At 43.7% G+C, this 15,666-nt stretch overlaps 1 protein-coding gene across 5 annotated transcripts in view; it reads left to right on the top strand.

Annotated features, from left to right (window-relative positions):
* LOC129840272 (nck-associated protein 5-like) overlaps positions 1–15,666 on the top strand; it is a 189,379-nt gene that overhangs the window by 28,207 nt on the left and 145,506 nt on the right. The window contains exon 1 of one of the 5 annotated variants that reach the window (XM_055908033.1): positions 4,599–5,453. The exons of 2 other annotated variants lie outside the window; for them this stretch is intronic. In XM_055908033.1, coding sequence (XP_055764008.1) covers positions 5,295–5,453 — 159 coding nt within the window. In that variant the 5' untranslated portion in view covers positions 4,599–5,294. Of the gene's footprint in view, positions 1–4,598; positions 5,454–15,666 lie in introns of those variants that run through there. 2 more of the 5 variants (XM_055908031.1, XM_055908028.1) reach the window with 2 other exon arrangements.

The following is a 15,666-nucleotide window of genomic DNA, read 5'->3' as shown; positions in this document are numbered from 1 at the left end:
AGCTTATCGGTTATTATGTCGGCTAAATCAAAGACAAGATATATTCAAAGGAACAAAATAGGCCTCTCAGTCTCTATAGGTCAACCACTAGAGTTGGTTGGAATTTGGGCCGTTGGAGAAGAGAAGTTACATCTTTGTGAAGAGGACACTGAGTTTGTCCTCTCCTCAGTAGCTTCGAAGCTACAGTACAGAGGAAAAAAAGAGCCAAGAGCCCAGCATGTGTAATTGAACATCAGTCCCCCCCCATCCTATAAGATGGCCCTTTGTTGCCCTGTTGAGTCAAGAGGGCCTCCAATTAGGGGACTTTCTCTTCTTTACCCATCATGCCCTAGATGAAAGTGGTTGCCGTGGCCGCGTGCATTTTCAAACATTGGTGCATACAACACCATGCGCACACACACACACACACACACACACACACACACACACACACCACACCACACCACACCACACCACACCACACCACACCACACCACACCACACCACACCACACCACACCACACCACACCACACCACACCACACCACACCACACCACACCACACCACACCAGACCAGACCAGACCAGACCAGACCAGACCAGACCAGACCCACACACACACACACCTCTATTCTCTGTGTCACTCTTCCTGAAAGAGCCAAGAGCCCAGGGGACAGGATAGCAGTTCACAGCTATTTGTTTTAAAGGCCAGAAGGACTATCTTCAGGTTTAACCACAGGCTGAAAGAACCTGCTCTACTATAATCAATGACTTCAGATTCAGGCCCATTGTATGTCCAATGGACAGCTGAAGACGATGACACGGCAATAGAATAGAAATAGAAATAGAGTGACTAGTAATTATTTCTACGGTCATTTTAAAAAAAAATCTCAGTGCACCACGTCAACGTAAAACAATGAACTACCCAAGTCAACTAACTGGTAGACACAATAGTTCAGAAACGTGTCAATCCTCTTCCTGTGATTCCCTGTGTTAAAAGCCAAACGTGCAGATAGTCATTGTCCTACTAGGAAGTGGTCCATCCTGGCAGTCGACATCGCTGCATGTGTTTTGTCCGTAGCTGTTAACCACGCCCACATGGAACTGGCAGTGCTGTGTCTTTGGGGGTTTATTATTATTATGGTGTGTGGAACTGTGGATCACTGATCCAAGATCAGGGCTTATTGGCAGAGTGTGGTTCAGGGGCCTGGGAGTGAATGAGGCAGAGATTGGCAGAGGGGCAGCTAACAGGATTGAATGTGGCGGATTAGAGCCTGGGCCTTGGGGGAGGGGTGAAGGGTGGAGGGGTCTCCACACTGCATCTGTCAGTGAGGGGAAGAGGGGATGCCCACCCTTTCAACATGCAGCTGGGACTAGCAGGGATCGAGGGAGGCCAGACTGCTCTGCCCAGGAACACTGAACTAGGGAAGGGCAACAGAGAGGGAGGCCGGCTGGGTGGGTGTGAGGGTGAATAGGTGTGATCACATCCTTATCAGCCTCCAAACCAAGTTATGACCTGTAGTCTGTGGTCTGTGAACTCTCTCAGTCCCCAATGTTCGGGATTCATTCACCACACCCCATCTGGAGATTTGGATGGACTGGCTTATTGGTGGATAGACTGATTGATTTATTGATCGTAGAAGATTTAAAGGTACAGTCAGGGATATTTCATCATCATGCACAGCAGGGCATCAACATCAATCTGTCAAGACTGCCACTATTAGCCTCCATCCAATATGTGTATGCCTCAAGGGAGGGCTCAAATTGTCAGATCAGATTTTTTTTGTTTTGATTTCTGCATGCAGGAAGTTGCCCAGGCTGAGCATGCGATGATCTTTCTAAATCTACGTTTAAAAATGTATACATTTCTGAAGAACACAGTGAGGTAATTCCCTTTCTACAAATCCCTAGAGGGGTTTCATATTCTACGAGAAGATGACTGTTTAAATACACCCTGGCTTGGTGCATAGCGCAAGTTCTGGAAGGATCTACTTTCCATAAATAATTTCCCCTCAGTCCAGGAAATATTTACATTTTCCGACATTAGCCCGACTACTGAGTAAATAAATGCAAAAGCCACTTGAAAACACTGAAGAAACCAGTCTTCGTTTGGTTTAGTTTGACAGATACTGTTTATACTATATTGTTAGAATGATTTTGGTTTTAACTGATGTGGTAGACATCGGAGAAGAATTTGAGGGGCCATTGTTTGAGTACAGAATATTGTGAAAGCTACTAGGGTGTGAATGTGGAAACAGTGTCATGTCTGTTCGACATACCTTACTGGTTTGGCCTGTAGTGTAAGACGCTTCCAGGTGTCCCAGAGAAAATGAATAGAACTTCCATGCACCTGGCGACCCCTTGTAAAGAAAATAAAAAAAGTTAGGTTGGTCAGTGAACAATATAGGAATTTTTACAAAAAAGTTATATTGGTTATTGAGCAATAGGAGTAGAAAAAATGTGCATGTATTTTGGCATCATCGTACAATTGTATTGTAAATTCAATATACAGGTGTCTCATCCTGTTGAGGTACTACCAATATTACTTTCAATTAATTTACTTGAAGCTTATTGTTAGAAACTGAACTGTCAAAGTTGAAGTAGTTTATGCAATTGATTACATCATTGAAAGGTGACTAAAGCTGTGATGCAATCCAACGAAATGTAGACTATGAATTATGCGTCATCAACACTTGATGAGAAAACGATTAGTCACCTAGGTTGGATTTCCGGATACGACAGGCCCTTTGATTTACAATTACAACAGAGCACACCCTAACCTGCTCAACAACAGCAGGGACAGTCTGTCATAAATGCCTCTAAGAGGCTTGGCTCCGGGGTGAAGTTTCCCCTAAGTACAGATCTAGTAGGATCAGTTTCCCCTCCTCCGATCCTAACCTTAACCATTTGTGGGGGAAATACAAAACTGACTCAAGATCAGTATCTAGGGTTAACTTCACTCTACTCCAAGTGGCTTGCCCAGGAACCTGATGTGACATGTTTGTAATCTTTAGTGTGAGCTGTAATGCCATCTTCCACTCACTGTAATACCTAGAGGACTGGGACCTGGAGGTGGGACTCAACTCTCTTCCTTTGACTTTTCTGGAAGACAATCTGTGAAAAATAGGTCAGTGTTACAGAACATCTTGGTTGCTTTTGTCTATTTGAAATAGGGATTAAAAAAATGACAAATTCTCAAGTTTTCCAGAAATCTCAGTTGGGGGGATTCCTGGATCTCCTGCTAAATACAGAAATCTCAGTTGTGGGGATTCCTGGATCTCCTGCTAAATACAGAAATCTCAGTTGGGGGGATTCCTGGATCTCCTGCTAAATACAGAAATCTCAGTTGGGGGGATTCCTGGATCTCCTGCTAAATACAGAAATCTCAGTTGGGGGGATTCCTGGATCTCCTGCTAAATACAGAAATCTCAGTTGGGGGGGTTCCTGGATCTCCTGCTAAATACAGAAATCTCAGTTGGGGGGATTCCTGGATCTCCTGCTAAATACAGAAATCTCAGTTGGGGGGATTCCTGGATCTCCTGCTAAATACAGAAATCTCAGTTGGGGGGGTTCCTGGATCTCCTGCTAAATACAGAAATCTCAGTTGGGGGGATTCCTGGATCTCCTGCTAAATACAGAAATCTCAGTTGGGGGGATTCCTGGATCTCCTGCTAAATACAGAAATCTCAGTTGGGGGGATTCCTGGATCTCCTGCTAAATACAGAAATCTCAGTTGGGGGGATTCCTGGATCTCCTGCTAGATACAGAAATCTCAGTTGGGGGATTCCTGGATCTCCTGCTAAATACAGAAATCTCAGTTGGGGGGGTTCCTGGATCTCCTGCTAAATACAGAAATCTCAGTTGGGGGATTCCTGGATCTCCTGCTAAATACAGAAATCTCAGTTGGGGGGGTTCCTGGATCTCCTGCTAAATACAGAAATCTCAGTTGGGGGGATTCCTGGATCTCCTGCTAAATACAGAAATCTCAGTTGGGGGGATTCCTGGATCTCCTGCTAAATACAGAAATCTTCCAACTGGTATTTCTGGAAAATCTGTGAAATGACCTGCATTTTGCAACCCGAAGGAAATCAATGTAATTTGTGAATATGTCAAATTATGCCATCTTCTGATTGTCCTTAGATCTAATGATACTATCTACACTTAAAAACCGGTATATTTTACTGTGGTGATACGTGAATAACCTCACCTCATTATAAGTTGGACTGCGATGATCCCAGTATTGCGATATTCCTTAGTATCGTGGGAAGGAAACAAAACACAAAGTGGATTTAACATCTTTGGGAAAACAGAGCTAATATTGTAAACAGACAACATTATGTCGTCATACAAAGTCACATTGATTTATTTTTCTAGCTATAGCTCACAATATTTGACATAGAGCTGGTTTTTAAAAGACGGAAGAGTTTGGGCTGCTTCGTGTTTTTAAGGAAGAAATATTGTCATTCTGGTATCATCCCGGCCCTAATTATAAGTGCATTTATCATGCCTTATGAGGTGTCATAAAGCGCTACATGCACATATTCATAGAAATTGCCTCTGTAAATATATGTGGCCACCAGAATTGTCATTGCTCGACTGAGACTTCCTCTCTACTCTCTCTGTGCGCTGCAGTGAGTGTCAGTAGGTTTTTATTTGTACCTTTCCATTTGCACTGCTTAACTGTGAGAATGACTGTAGTGTTGACTGACCAGGAGAAAATATTCCGGCGACGAATGTCAGTGAGCCCTTACATTGGTCGTGGCTCTCTTGCTCTGCCACTCAGCTCTCCTCGCCTCACGATGCTCATTTCAACCTCCTGCTGCTGTAAACACACAGGAGAAGCCACTGCTCAGTAGACAGATGGAGCGGCAGAGAGCTGAGAGATAAGAGGAGAGAGTCTGGGGGTTTCAGGAGGGCTAGTCGGTTGATGTGTTGGATGTCCTTGCTCACACACAAACCTGACAATCGATGTCCTCAGGACCTTTTCAAACGAAATCGACGGCTCTTTCTTGTGACCAGCCTGGACAAGACACACACACTCACGCAAGCAAGCACATACACACACACACACACACAATGCCACGCTCCCTGAGCGGTGTCAGAAAACAGGGGATCCTGAACAGGTGATTTAATCCAACTTGACAAACTAGTTAAATATTGACAAGCAGCAGAAGAGTGTATATGCTGCTGTGCCTAGGAGGAGGAGGGGGATGAGGAGAGGAAGAGCTGTGTGCCGCCAAGGAAGGACAGAGGGAATACAGGGCTTCCTGAATCCTGCATCATCTTTTCGGATTCCGGCACACATTCGCCACAGGCATGGCAAGCGTTTGGAAGGGAGGCACGTTAAGAAGACGGCGAGAGAGAGAGGGACAGTACAGGGCACACCGAAGGAACAGTATGAGCCAGCTCAGGCACCATGCCGTCTTGTCCATATGCGGGAGGATATGCAACATCCCTCTGCTTCAACTGCTGGTGGTGAGTTCACCATCCGTCCTCTCTGGCTATGGGATTCAGCTGTCAGTCAGCGTGATGTCTATAGTGGAAGTGGGGCGGGCTGGGTGTTAATCATGCTAGACCTGGCCTCCGGACCGTTATGGCTGCAGCAGACTGGGATACAGGAACTGCCCTGGGCAGATGTTACAGCACATGGAGGGGGGAACATATACGTGGTTCACAAAAAAGATGAATGGCCTCCATTGAGAATAATGTGAATATAAAATATATATAAATGTAGGGGGTAGATCAGCTTTCAAATACCCCATATATATTTTTTGTGAATATATTATTTTAAATAAATACATATTTTTTATGTATTTTTTTCTTTACTATTTTCCCGTAACCCTACCACCCCTCCCCTAATTGGAGTAAACTAATGGACAACAACACTTAGGCTTCTACTTCCTGCTTATACTGTACATACTTTGTACATTTTTACGGACACAGCATATTTGACATTAGTTATCTTTTGTTTGTCCCTTCCTTCAGTTACCCTCAATAATGTGATTGTTCGTGTTGCTGTGTTGTACTATGTAGGTCGTTGACCTGCCAACTGCTGCTAACTGCCAACAACCACTAATTGCCGAGGGGATCGAGCATGCTCTATCTGTCTAGTGTCTCCAGACAATTTGGATTGAGGGATGTGCCTGCCATATGTACCTCTGTATGGAAGTGATTCACTGTGGGACGACATGGTGCCACATATCGCAATTTATTACTAGGGCTTCCTTTTGTGTTCTGTGGCTTCCTTGTGTGCTATCTGTCTATGTGTACGTGGCCAAATCTAAAAATGTCTCTACCAGGAATAGGATGGGGGGGAATGGGATTCATATGTGACAGGGGGTTTCGACTCTATAGTGAGAAGACTTTGAGATCTCCCCCGGATGGACAGCAGACAGGGATAGAGACAAGATTTGTGTTTCTGTGGAAAACATATACAGCTCTTAGAGTTATAAGGGGAGAGAGGGAGGGAGAGTAAGAAAGAGAGCTCAATAGAGCGAGGGACCGAGAGGGAGAGAGACAAAGAAATGGAGAGAGGGACAGAGAGACAGAGAAAAACAGAGAGAGAATGAGAGAGAGAGAGCAAATCCTCCTCTCTTCTGGGTAGGATTCCTCTCCTTCTCTTCTCCTCTGTGGCTTTGTGTTCGGGGCAAAGCTCCCAGACACAGCACTCCAACTGAATTATTTACCCAAAAGTGTGCTTATATGGAGCCAAGGGTCCTCGTGCTCCACTGTGACTAGGAACCTATTAAACCAGACAAATCACTCCATATACCCTTTGTCTAACTACATTACCAGAAGCTGTGTTATGATTAATCACCCGTAAAGGAGGGAAACACACTATGAGGTGCTGGAGAGAGTTTTGATGCATGGTTGCACGTTTCCATCTTATTTCACATGGTGTGTGTGTGTGTGTGTGTTGTACCATTATTGTGTATTTTGTGGATAAAATGAATTCTGTGTTGATGGAAATACTGTATGTCTCTTGACTGAAAGATAATAACTAATGTTGTCAACTGGTTACAGATTTTGAATTAGATGAGGGATGCTTTGATTATTGTGTCGTCGTATTTTTGGGGGTTCTGGATTTGCTGTTGGCTAATGCACTAGGGGCCAGATTCAGACTTATGCAATTTAAGTTTTTCCTACTCACGCCTTTCCGACGCACTCTCAGTAGTATTCAGGCTTACCGTATGCAGGTGCATAGTGGGCTTTGCAGGCCTGATTCCCTTGCGCTCACTGAATACATTAAATTCAACCGCTGAAAACCCTCCCACTTGCTGGCACACAGTTTTTTCTTGTAGAGTTTTCATTCAATGGGGTTTTCAGTATATTAATCTAAAGCCACCGCTTCAAATTTGGTGTACCTTTTAAAATCGGATTTTTTCCCGACAGACTCATTCAAATATATGGAGAGAACAGTTCAAAATATTAAGGATCAATGAAAGAAAGCCATGTAAATACATGCACATTTGTCTCCTTTTCAGTAATAATTGGTAGATAAAAAAATACTCTGATCTTCTATGTTTTTTAGAGTTAGGAAAGTACCACACCTTTATTACTTTGATCTCCACCGCAAACGAATAGCGGGTGAATAGCATGCTTAAGTTTAAGGTCAGAATACACGTAGAGAGAAAAGTGCATCAAAAGGGAATTCCCAAGCAGAATTCAGTTGCTTGACAGTGTGGTAGATTGTGATGTAGATTCAGCTCATAGGTACTTGTGGATAGCTGTCGTGGCCATCTATCCGCTGCTGACATTTTCACTGATCCCTACAGTATGTTAAGAGTGGGTTCTATGATTGGCTGCCCTTCGAAATATACTCTCACAATCTAGTTGGCCCTCCAAGACAAAGTGAAATAGATTTCCATTCATTTCATTTCACAGTGACCCAAGAGTGAGAAGGCTATCTACATCTTCATGTGTTTCCTGGATTCCACACATGCTCTTTTTGGGGGGGTGGTTATAAAAAAAATCAGATGTCAGTCACAGTGACCGAATAGTGAGAAGGTTATCCACCTATCTTTCCCTTAATCACATATTTTCTTCATCCCACAAATTCTGTCTGTTACCTTTTTTTTTTGGTAATTGAAAAAAAGCAATGTTCGTTTCCTGTCGCCGCGGCTGCAAGTTGCATGCGGAAACGAGCCGTCTGCTTCACATATCCATATGCTAATATCAACCCCGGCTCCAGCTGCAACCTGGAGCAGCCTGCCTCGCCCCCAGGACAGCCATGAGGGGAGAGCCATGAAAAGGAAGTGGAGATGATTAATTAACTCTGCCTTCGTTTGATGCTGCCTGCCTCATTGACTTTCAACAGGGTCTGTGAGCGTTTGCTTTCGCCCCCCCCCCCCCCCCCCCCCCCCCAAAAAAAAAATCCCCTCTAAAAAAAATGAAGGTTAGATTATTCATGCAGTGGTGGAAAAGCAAAAGGTTGGAGTGGAAACTGGAAACTGCTGGTTCTGTTGTTACGGATACTGAGGTGTTTCGTATAGGTCATCTGATGGCTACTGTATGTGTAGGGTCGACATCACTCATGTAAAGAGTAAGCTCCACTGTGGGAGTTCTTGTTTCATCTCTCTAGCTTGAAGAAGCTACTGTTAATACAATTTATACTGTATTTCATTCTAAATATGTACTGTTAAAGATGGTCGAGAGCCAATAGCATTGCAGGCTGGACATTGAATATTAACATCTGAGGTTTCACACTCTATTCCACCTCTAATGATCTTTAATCTGTGCTCTCATAGTCCAAGTAAGGATAAAGTATGTACTGTATAGGCCTTTGATAAGCTTCACTCATACATAACAAAGTAATGTATTCAAACCCATGCCGATTAACCAAACAGCATAGATTATAGAGGCAAACAGCATCAGTTGTGTTGACATTAGTGACAGCTGATCCAGCTGGTTCCCTGCTCATGTATGTTTTTACATTTATGACCACATCTGAGAACGTAGCTTCAGCCTATAATGAGGCTCTCGCTACAGGACAACACAATGCAACGCTGCCCCTGGGGGAGAGCTCACAGTCTGGGGCTCAGCCTCTCTCTCGCTCTCGCTCTCGCTCTCGCTCTCTCTCTCTCTCTCTCTCTCTCTCTCTCTCTCTCTCTCTCTCTCTCTCTCTCTCTCTCTCTCTCTCTCTCTCTCTCTCTCTCTCTCTCTCTCTCTCTCTGTCTCTCTGTCTCTCTGTCTCTCTGTCTCTCTGTCTCTCTGTCTGTCTCTCTCTCTGTCTCTCTCTCTGTCTCTCTCTCTGTCTCTCTCTCTGTCTCTCTCTCTGTCTCTCTCTCTGTCTCTCTCTCTCTCTCTCTCTCAGCCTCTCTCTCTTGCTCGCTCTTTCTCTTTCTCTCCGGCACACAAAAGATCACCTGCCTCCACGCTCTCAGTCCCGGGGGCCAGGGTCCAAGGGGGGCGTCCCACAGGCCACTGTGAATGTCTCTAAACTCATGTATCACCAGCCCCTATTAGCTGCTATAATGATCCTCTCCGGGACCATTTCCCCCACCACTTGATGTTAGATTAGCCTTCCAGTTCAATTCTTTTTTTTCTTTTTTTTTTCTTTTTTTAACCAAAGCTGGTACTCCTCAGTGTGTGTCCTCTTGACTAAGTCTGGCTGGGCCACTGTTCTGTTTACTTTGGGCTGTGTGTGTGTGTGTGTGTGTGTGTGTCTGTGTGTGTGTGTGTGTGTGGGGGGGGGGGATTATGCTGACAAGGTTGTTTGCAGTAGCATTTACATTTTCAAAGCAGAAAACCAAAGCAGTGCTGTATCTCTTCTGAAATGGGTATGATTCAACCTGACATTTTATCCAACAAATAGCCATAGATGTTTTTCTTCCAGCAAGGTAATTCAGCTGGATATCTCTCCTTAACCTCCAGCAGTTGGATTTCTATTTTGCCCGTATTCCATTTCAAAATAAAGTATTGCCACAGATAACAACCCAGGGATCTGTCTTTCCTCAAAGTGCGTACTGCGTCATACTGAACTGCCTCATGTTATATTAAGGTATTTTCTTTCTGACATAGCTAATGAGGTCTGTCAGAAGAAGTTGCGGCTGAGGAATGCCTGGTTTTCTGCCATTGAATTCTGGGTGGAGAGAAGTGCGGCCACCCTTGGGTGCCCGCTGTTCTTTTCACATCAGAGTTTTACCAATGAGGATGCGATGACCTCAATGCCCGATCCACTATTTTGAAAAGGAAACAGGAAAAACTACTGCTATAGAAAGCACAGAAAAAAAAGAAAAAAAGATGAGATTCAGCTGAATGTGATTCAAAATTCGTACTGTATAGTAGTGGGGGGGTGGGTGGAGTTCATTAAGTCATTTTCTCAAGAGTTCGTAAGACAGTGTCATAGAGAGCAACAGTTTTCTTTCCCATAGAACTGGGTGTCGTTGTTCCGTAACTCTTGTTTCCTCTCTAATCAAATGCTTTTTTCCCCTCCATTTTGTGGTTTGGGAAGTCAAGTAGAGTGCTTTTCCCAAGTGGGAGTTTTTTTTCCAAGTGGGAACCAATCACGTAGCAGGAGACACTTGCCCATGTTCTATCCTCATGGTTATAAACAACATATTTGAAACCCTGTCATGCTCGTAGAGCTATTCCAAAATAGCATAACAATATACAGTGTCATTAGGAGGTTGAGCATCAGAGAAAGCTATCATTATTTGTTTTATTACATAGGGCTCATCATAATATAACATTATAATATTATGATGGAAGGGCGGTTTAAGCCTTCGGGAGGCTGTATTCACAGTACTGACCATATTGCTGACGTTGATCAATGATGTTGTACGCAAACCAATTCCCACATAAACCATGTAGGCCCATTATTCTAATGATCTGATCGTTCAGAGAGTAGAAGGACAGTCCCTCACCACTACCTCAGGTTAGGAGCATTTGTCTTGATATGGCAATTCATTGGTTGGACCACCACCATCCATTCAGCCTATTGAATCTTAGTCACTTTCTAAAGAGGCAATATTATCTATCTACTATTCATGTGTCCATAACTCCTGTTTATGGTGATGGGCTAGTGGCACTCAATGATTCCCTCAACCTCCTCATGATGGTGGACATAAATATAATGGGGGACGTTTTATGAGGCGACACCACCACCAAAAAGGGTCCAGCCCTTCAGGTGAATGAGCGTAGCTTCTCTCGGACCCCCTTTTGACCCCAGGGCCAATTGTCCACAGTGTCAACCGGTCAATGACTGGCCTTTGTGTGTGTGGCCGGCGGCTGCAGCAGCAGTGGTCACCAGGGCCTAGGGGCCATTGTAAAGGATAGATAGATAGATAAATAGATAGCTAGCTAGATAGATAGATAGGGTCAGTGGGCTATCAAGCTGTGCTCTAACCCCCATCTGGTCCCCAGCAGCTGGTCAGCATACTGAGGGTTTGGTGGTTTGTTGGTTGGATGTTGGTCGTAGGAGAACTGGGTATGTAGGCTACTGTAGCATGGTACAAGCACATTCTTTCTCCTTGGGTCACCACTCACCACCACCATCAGACACCTCATTGTAGTAATCCATGCTGTTGTGGCAGTCAATTATCTATGACTCTAATAATCATGCCTGTAGTGTATTTAAAAAAGACGTTTCTTACCATATACTTTATAGCCTACATACAGGGAGGACGTTTCTGCCTATTCCATTTGAACCTGTATGTACTCCGTCCCTCCCCCAGACCTTTGAGGTAAAGCTGCATTAGTGAGTATTACAGTGAGTCAGGGAGACTCTTGGCTGAGTTGAGTCAGATGAATGAGTCTCCTCCTGAGGCAGAACAGTTAGTGGGAGACAGGCTGTGTCCCAAATGACACCCTATTACCCATATAGTGCATTACTTTTGAGTAGAACCCTATGAGCCCTGGTCAAAAGTAATCCACTATATGGGGATAAGTGTGACATTTGGAAGGCAGACACAGGGAGACTCTTGGCTGAGTTGAGCTAGCTGAATTAGTGCATTATTATTGACCTAGTTCCCTGTTGCTCTCCTCTCGTGGCTCCAGACAGAATAAGAGGAGATTGGGAAGCATTCTCTTCAAGTCTCAGGATACATTTCTTCTAAATGAACCTTTATGTGTGAACGCTCAGGGTAAATCTACTCTGAAATGGCTTTGACAGGTGTACACAGGGTAAATCTACTCTGAAATGGCTTTGACAGGTGTACACAGGGTAAATCTACTCTGAAATGGCTTTGACAGGTGTACACAGGGTAAATCTACTCTGAAATGGCTTTGACAGGTGTACAAAGGGTAAATCTACTCTGAAATGGCTTTGATAGGTGTATACAGGGTAAATCTACTCTGGAATGGCTTTGACAGGTGTATACAGGGTAAATCTACTCTGGAATGGCTTTGAAGGGTGTACACAGGGTAAAGCTACTCTGAAATGGCTTTGACAGGTGTACACAGGGTAAATCTACTCTGAAATGGCTTTGACAGGTGTACACAGGGTAAATCTACTCTGGAATGGCTTTGACAGGTGTACACAGGGTAAATCTACTCTGAAATGGCTTTGACAGGTGTACACAGGGTAAATCTACTCTGAAATGGCTTTGACAGGTGAACACTCAGGATAAATCTACTCTGAAATGGCTTTGACAGGTGAACACTCAGGATAAATCTACTCTGAAATGGCTTTGACAGGTGAACACTCAGGATAAATCTACTCTGAAATGGCTTTGACAGGTGTACACAGGGTAAATCTACTCTGAAATGGCTTTGACAGGTGAACACAGGATAAATCTACTCTGAAATGGCTTTGACAGGTGAACACTCAGGGTAAATCTACTCTGAAATGACTTTGACAGCTGAACACTCAGAGTAAATCTACTCTAAAATGGCTTTGGCAGTGAAAGCTCTCGCGTTTTAGTTTTGTGAAGTCAGAGCGGGTGTCTTGTCAATTTCAGAGGGTGAAGAAGTAGATGCATCATATCAGGTTTCAGGGAAGACCCAACTGCAGACTGTGTAGAAGTAACTATGTTTATTGTAACCACAGGGGCAGGCAAACGACAGGTCAAGGCAAGCAGGGGTTGATAAACCAGAGTAGAGGCCAAGGTACAGGGCGGCAGGCAGGCTCAGGGTCAGGGACAGGCAGAGTGGTCAGGCGGGCGAGTACAGGGTCAGGACAGGCAAGGGTCAAAAACCGGGAGGACGAGAAAAATAGAGACTGGGGAAAAACAGGAGCTGAGACAAAACGCTGGTAGTCTTGAACAAACAAGACGAACTGGCAACAGACAGACAGAAAACACAGGAATAAATACCCAGAGGATAAGCAGGGAAGATGGGCGACACCTGGAGGGGGGTGGAGACAAGCACAAGGACAGGTGAAACAGATCAGGGTGTGACACATCAACTGTATCAGTGCAGAAAAGACAGTTGTGGTCTTCCTGGATGTGTTTTCACTGTTCAATTAAGCATCTCTGTGTAAAATCTTTACAAACTATCTATGAAATATCATACTAGCAATAATGTTGGATGCATTTATGTGCGTTTTTGTCAGGTGTACCCAGTACATTATTATGTGTTTACAATGGGAAAATATGAACCATTTTCAGTTGTCTCTTTCCTTTGGTTATCAATCTTCCAAACCATTCATAGAAGTACATAACTATTCATGTTCAAAGTATGACATGCAATGGATGCCCTCTAGTCAGTTCAATGCAATGAATAGCAAAAGTCATTGTAAATCAATTGCTGGTCATTGGACATGTGACCTGTAAGGGGACAATGCAGCAGGCTCTTGTGCTCTCTGCATTATGTGATGGTGAGTGGATGAATAGCTCTCGTAAGGTAATGCTTTCAGTGTAGAGGGCTCACCATTGTATACCTCGCCGATTTAACTTGAATCAATCTAGTCTGCCTAAAGAATGGACCTATGGTAAAGCCTTTCCCAAGGGTGGGGCACCCCTAGATAAAGAGGGTTAGCTAAGTAAAGAAATAATAACGACAGGGGCGCATTTGTTAACGTAGGAGCAAATAGCTGGTCTAACCGAAGGAAGTTCAACTCTCGCCGTTTGACATTTTCCCACAGTAGCCGAAGTATCACTCACGAATCCCGGAGATCAGAGGTCGAAAGATGAGGACAGAAAATAACACAAATAAACGAAATGTTTTAAATCCGTTGTGTGACAGCCGAGAAGATACAGTGACATCACTCTGCCAAATGATACACGCTTGTTTTATATCCGACTGACCATTGACTTGTCTTCCTTATTTGGGCTGGGATCGCCTTTGGGGGTTAGCACCTTGGCTTAGCGCTGACGCTCCCAGGCCTCTGTCGAATCCCAAGACGAGAGAGTTTTCATGTGTGATGATGTCACCCCAGTCTGAGTCTTAATGAGAACCAGAAGTTGGGTCGAATTCCTCTGAGTCTGTTCCATCTGGAAGCAATGAAACAAAGATGGCGACTAAAAATAGAGGCCCACTTGAGATAATGATAAAACAGATTTATTGCGTACGGTGTAATAAGCATACAGTACATCTTTAAATGCCATACCTGACTGTAAATAGTGAAGGCCTGGTAAAAATTTGCTTAACCATGTAGCCCGTTACACTCATACCTATATATGGGTTGAAAATGACAGATTTGGACACTGATAAATGCCTAAATTGGAATGCAGTGGCTGTAACATGCTATACATGATGTCAGAGCTCGGGGTCTCCGCTTCACAGCTCTGTATAGGTTTGGACTGACAGCCGTTCTGAACTTGAGCACCGTGCACAACAATAAGTGGCACCCATCCTTCCCCGGTAATTGGTCAACTTTAGCACCTTTTTTGTTGTCCGAGTGGGGGAAACACTGTACACGATGAGGACTCAATGTATTTTGAAAGGTGAGCCGTTGAGGATTATAATGAATATAACTTTGATGTCATACAAGCAAGTCAAACACCCGTGAATCCAATATGCTTTTCACATTTCCATATCATAAAACTCATATAATATACAGTGTCAACATTTATGATCACTATGTTTGATGTATACCCTGGGTTGTCCTGAACAGAATGAGCCGGTGTTTTCTGTATTGTGAAGAACATTTGCCGCGGACTACGCATCTGTCATGGCTCCATTCTAAGCGCATCAAAATGACCATCTGCTTCTCTCAAAACCTTACACTGTAAGATTATATTTGATAATTTTGCTAGTCATGTTGGCAATAGAACAAGCTTTCGATTTATGCCCACCTGACCCAGATTGGGATTTATAACGGACCATTTTTGTATTGCAGTGTTCCAAACGAAACAACCACAAAAAGCACCTTATAGTTGAAGACTCTTCTTTGAGTCATAAAAGTGAATTGAAATGACTTAGGAACTGTGCACACTTTGGAGAGGTGTCTGGCCACTTGGAGACACCAGTTAGTTTTCTCACTCAAACCCATGTCATTTCTTTGTCTTATTTTGCACCTACCTCAAATTTTCTAAGAATATTCTTATGTTATTGAATGTATCCAGAGTATTTTCTTGTGTCAGGTGAACAATTTTGTCCTCGCCTTTAGTCTAATCATTTTCCCAGAAACTCGAAAATGTTCCCTTTTAATAGCTGCCATGGTTGTCTATATGCTTTCCATATTTCTTCTGTAAGAAACATTTCATTTAGCCCTATCCATAAAGGCCAATTCCCACGAGTGTAAAGGGTTAAGTTAATTATGGAAGTTGACAAATTTTGAATACACCAATGCTATTATCGGCAATAA

Source organism: Salvelinus fontinalis, chromosome 41 (genome assembly GCF_029448725.1).
Source record: "Salvelinus fontinalis isolate EN_2023a chromosome 41, ASM2944872v1, whole genome shotgun sequence".
Lineage (NCBI taxonomy): Eukaryota > Metazoa > Chordata > Actinopteri > Salmoniformes > Salmonidae > Salvelinus > Salvelinus fontinalis.
Note: the sequence above shows the minus strand (reverse complement) of the source record. Positions and strands in the feature narration are given on the sequence as shown.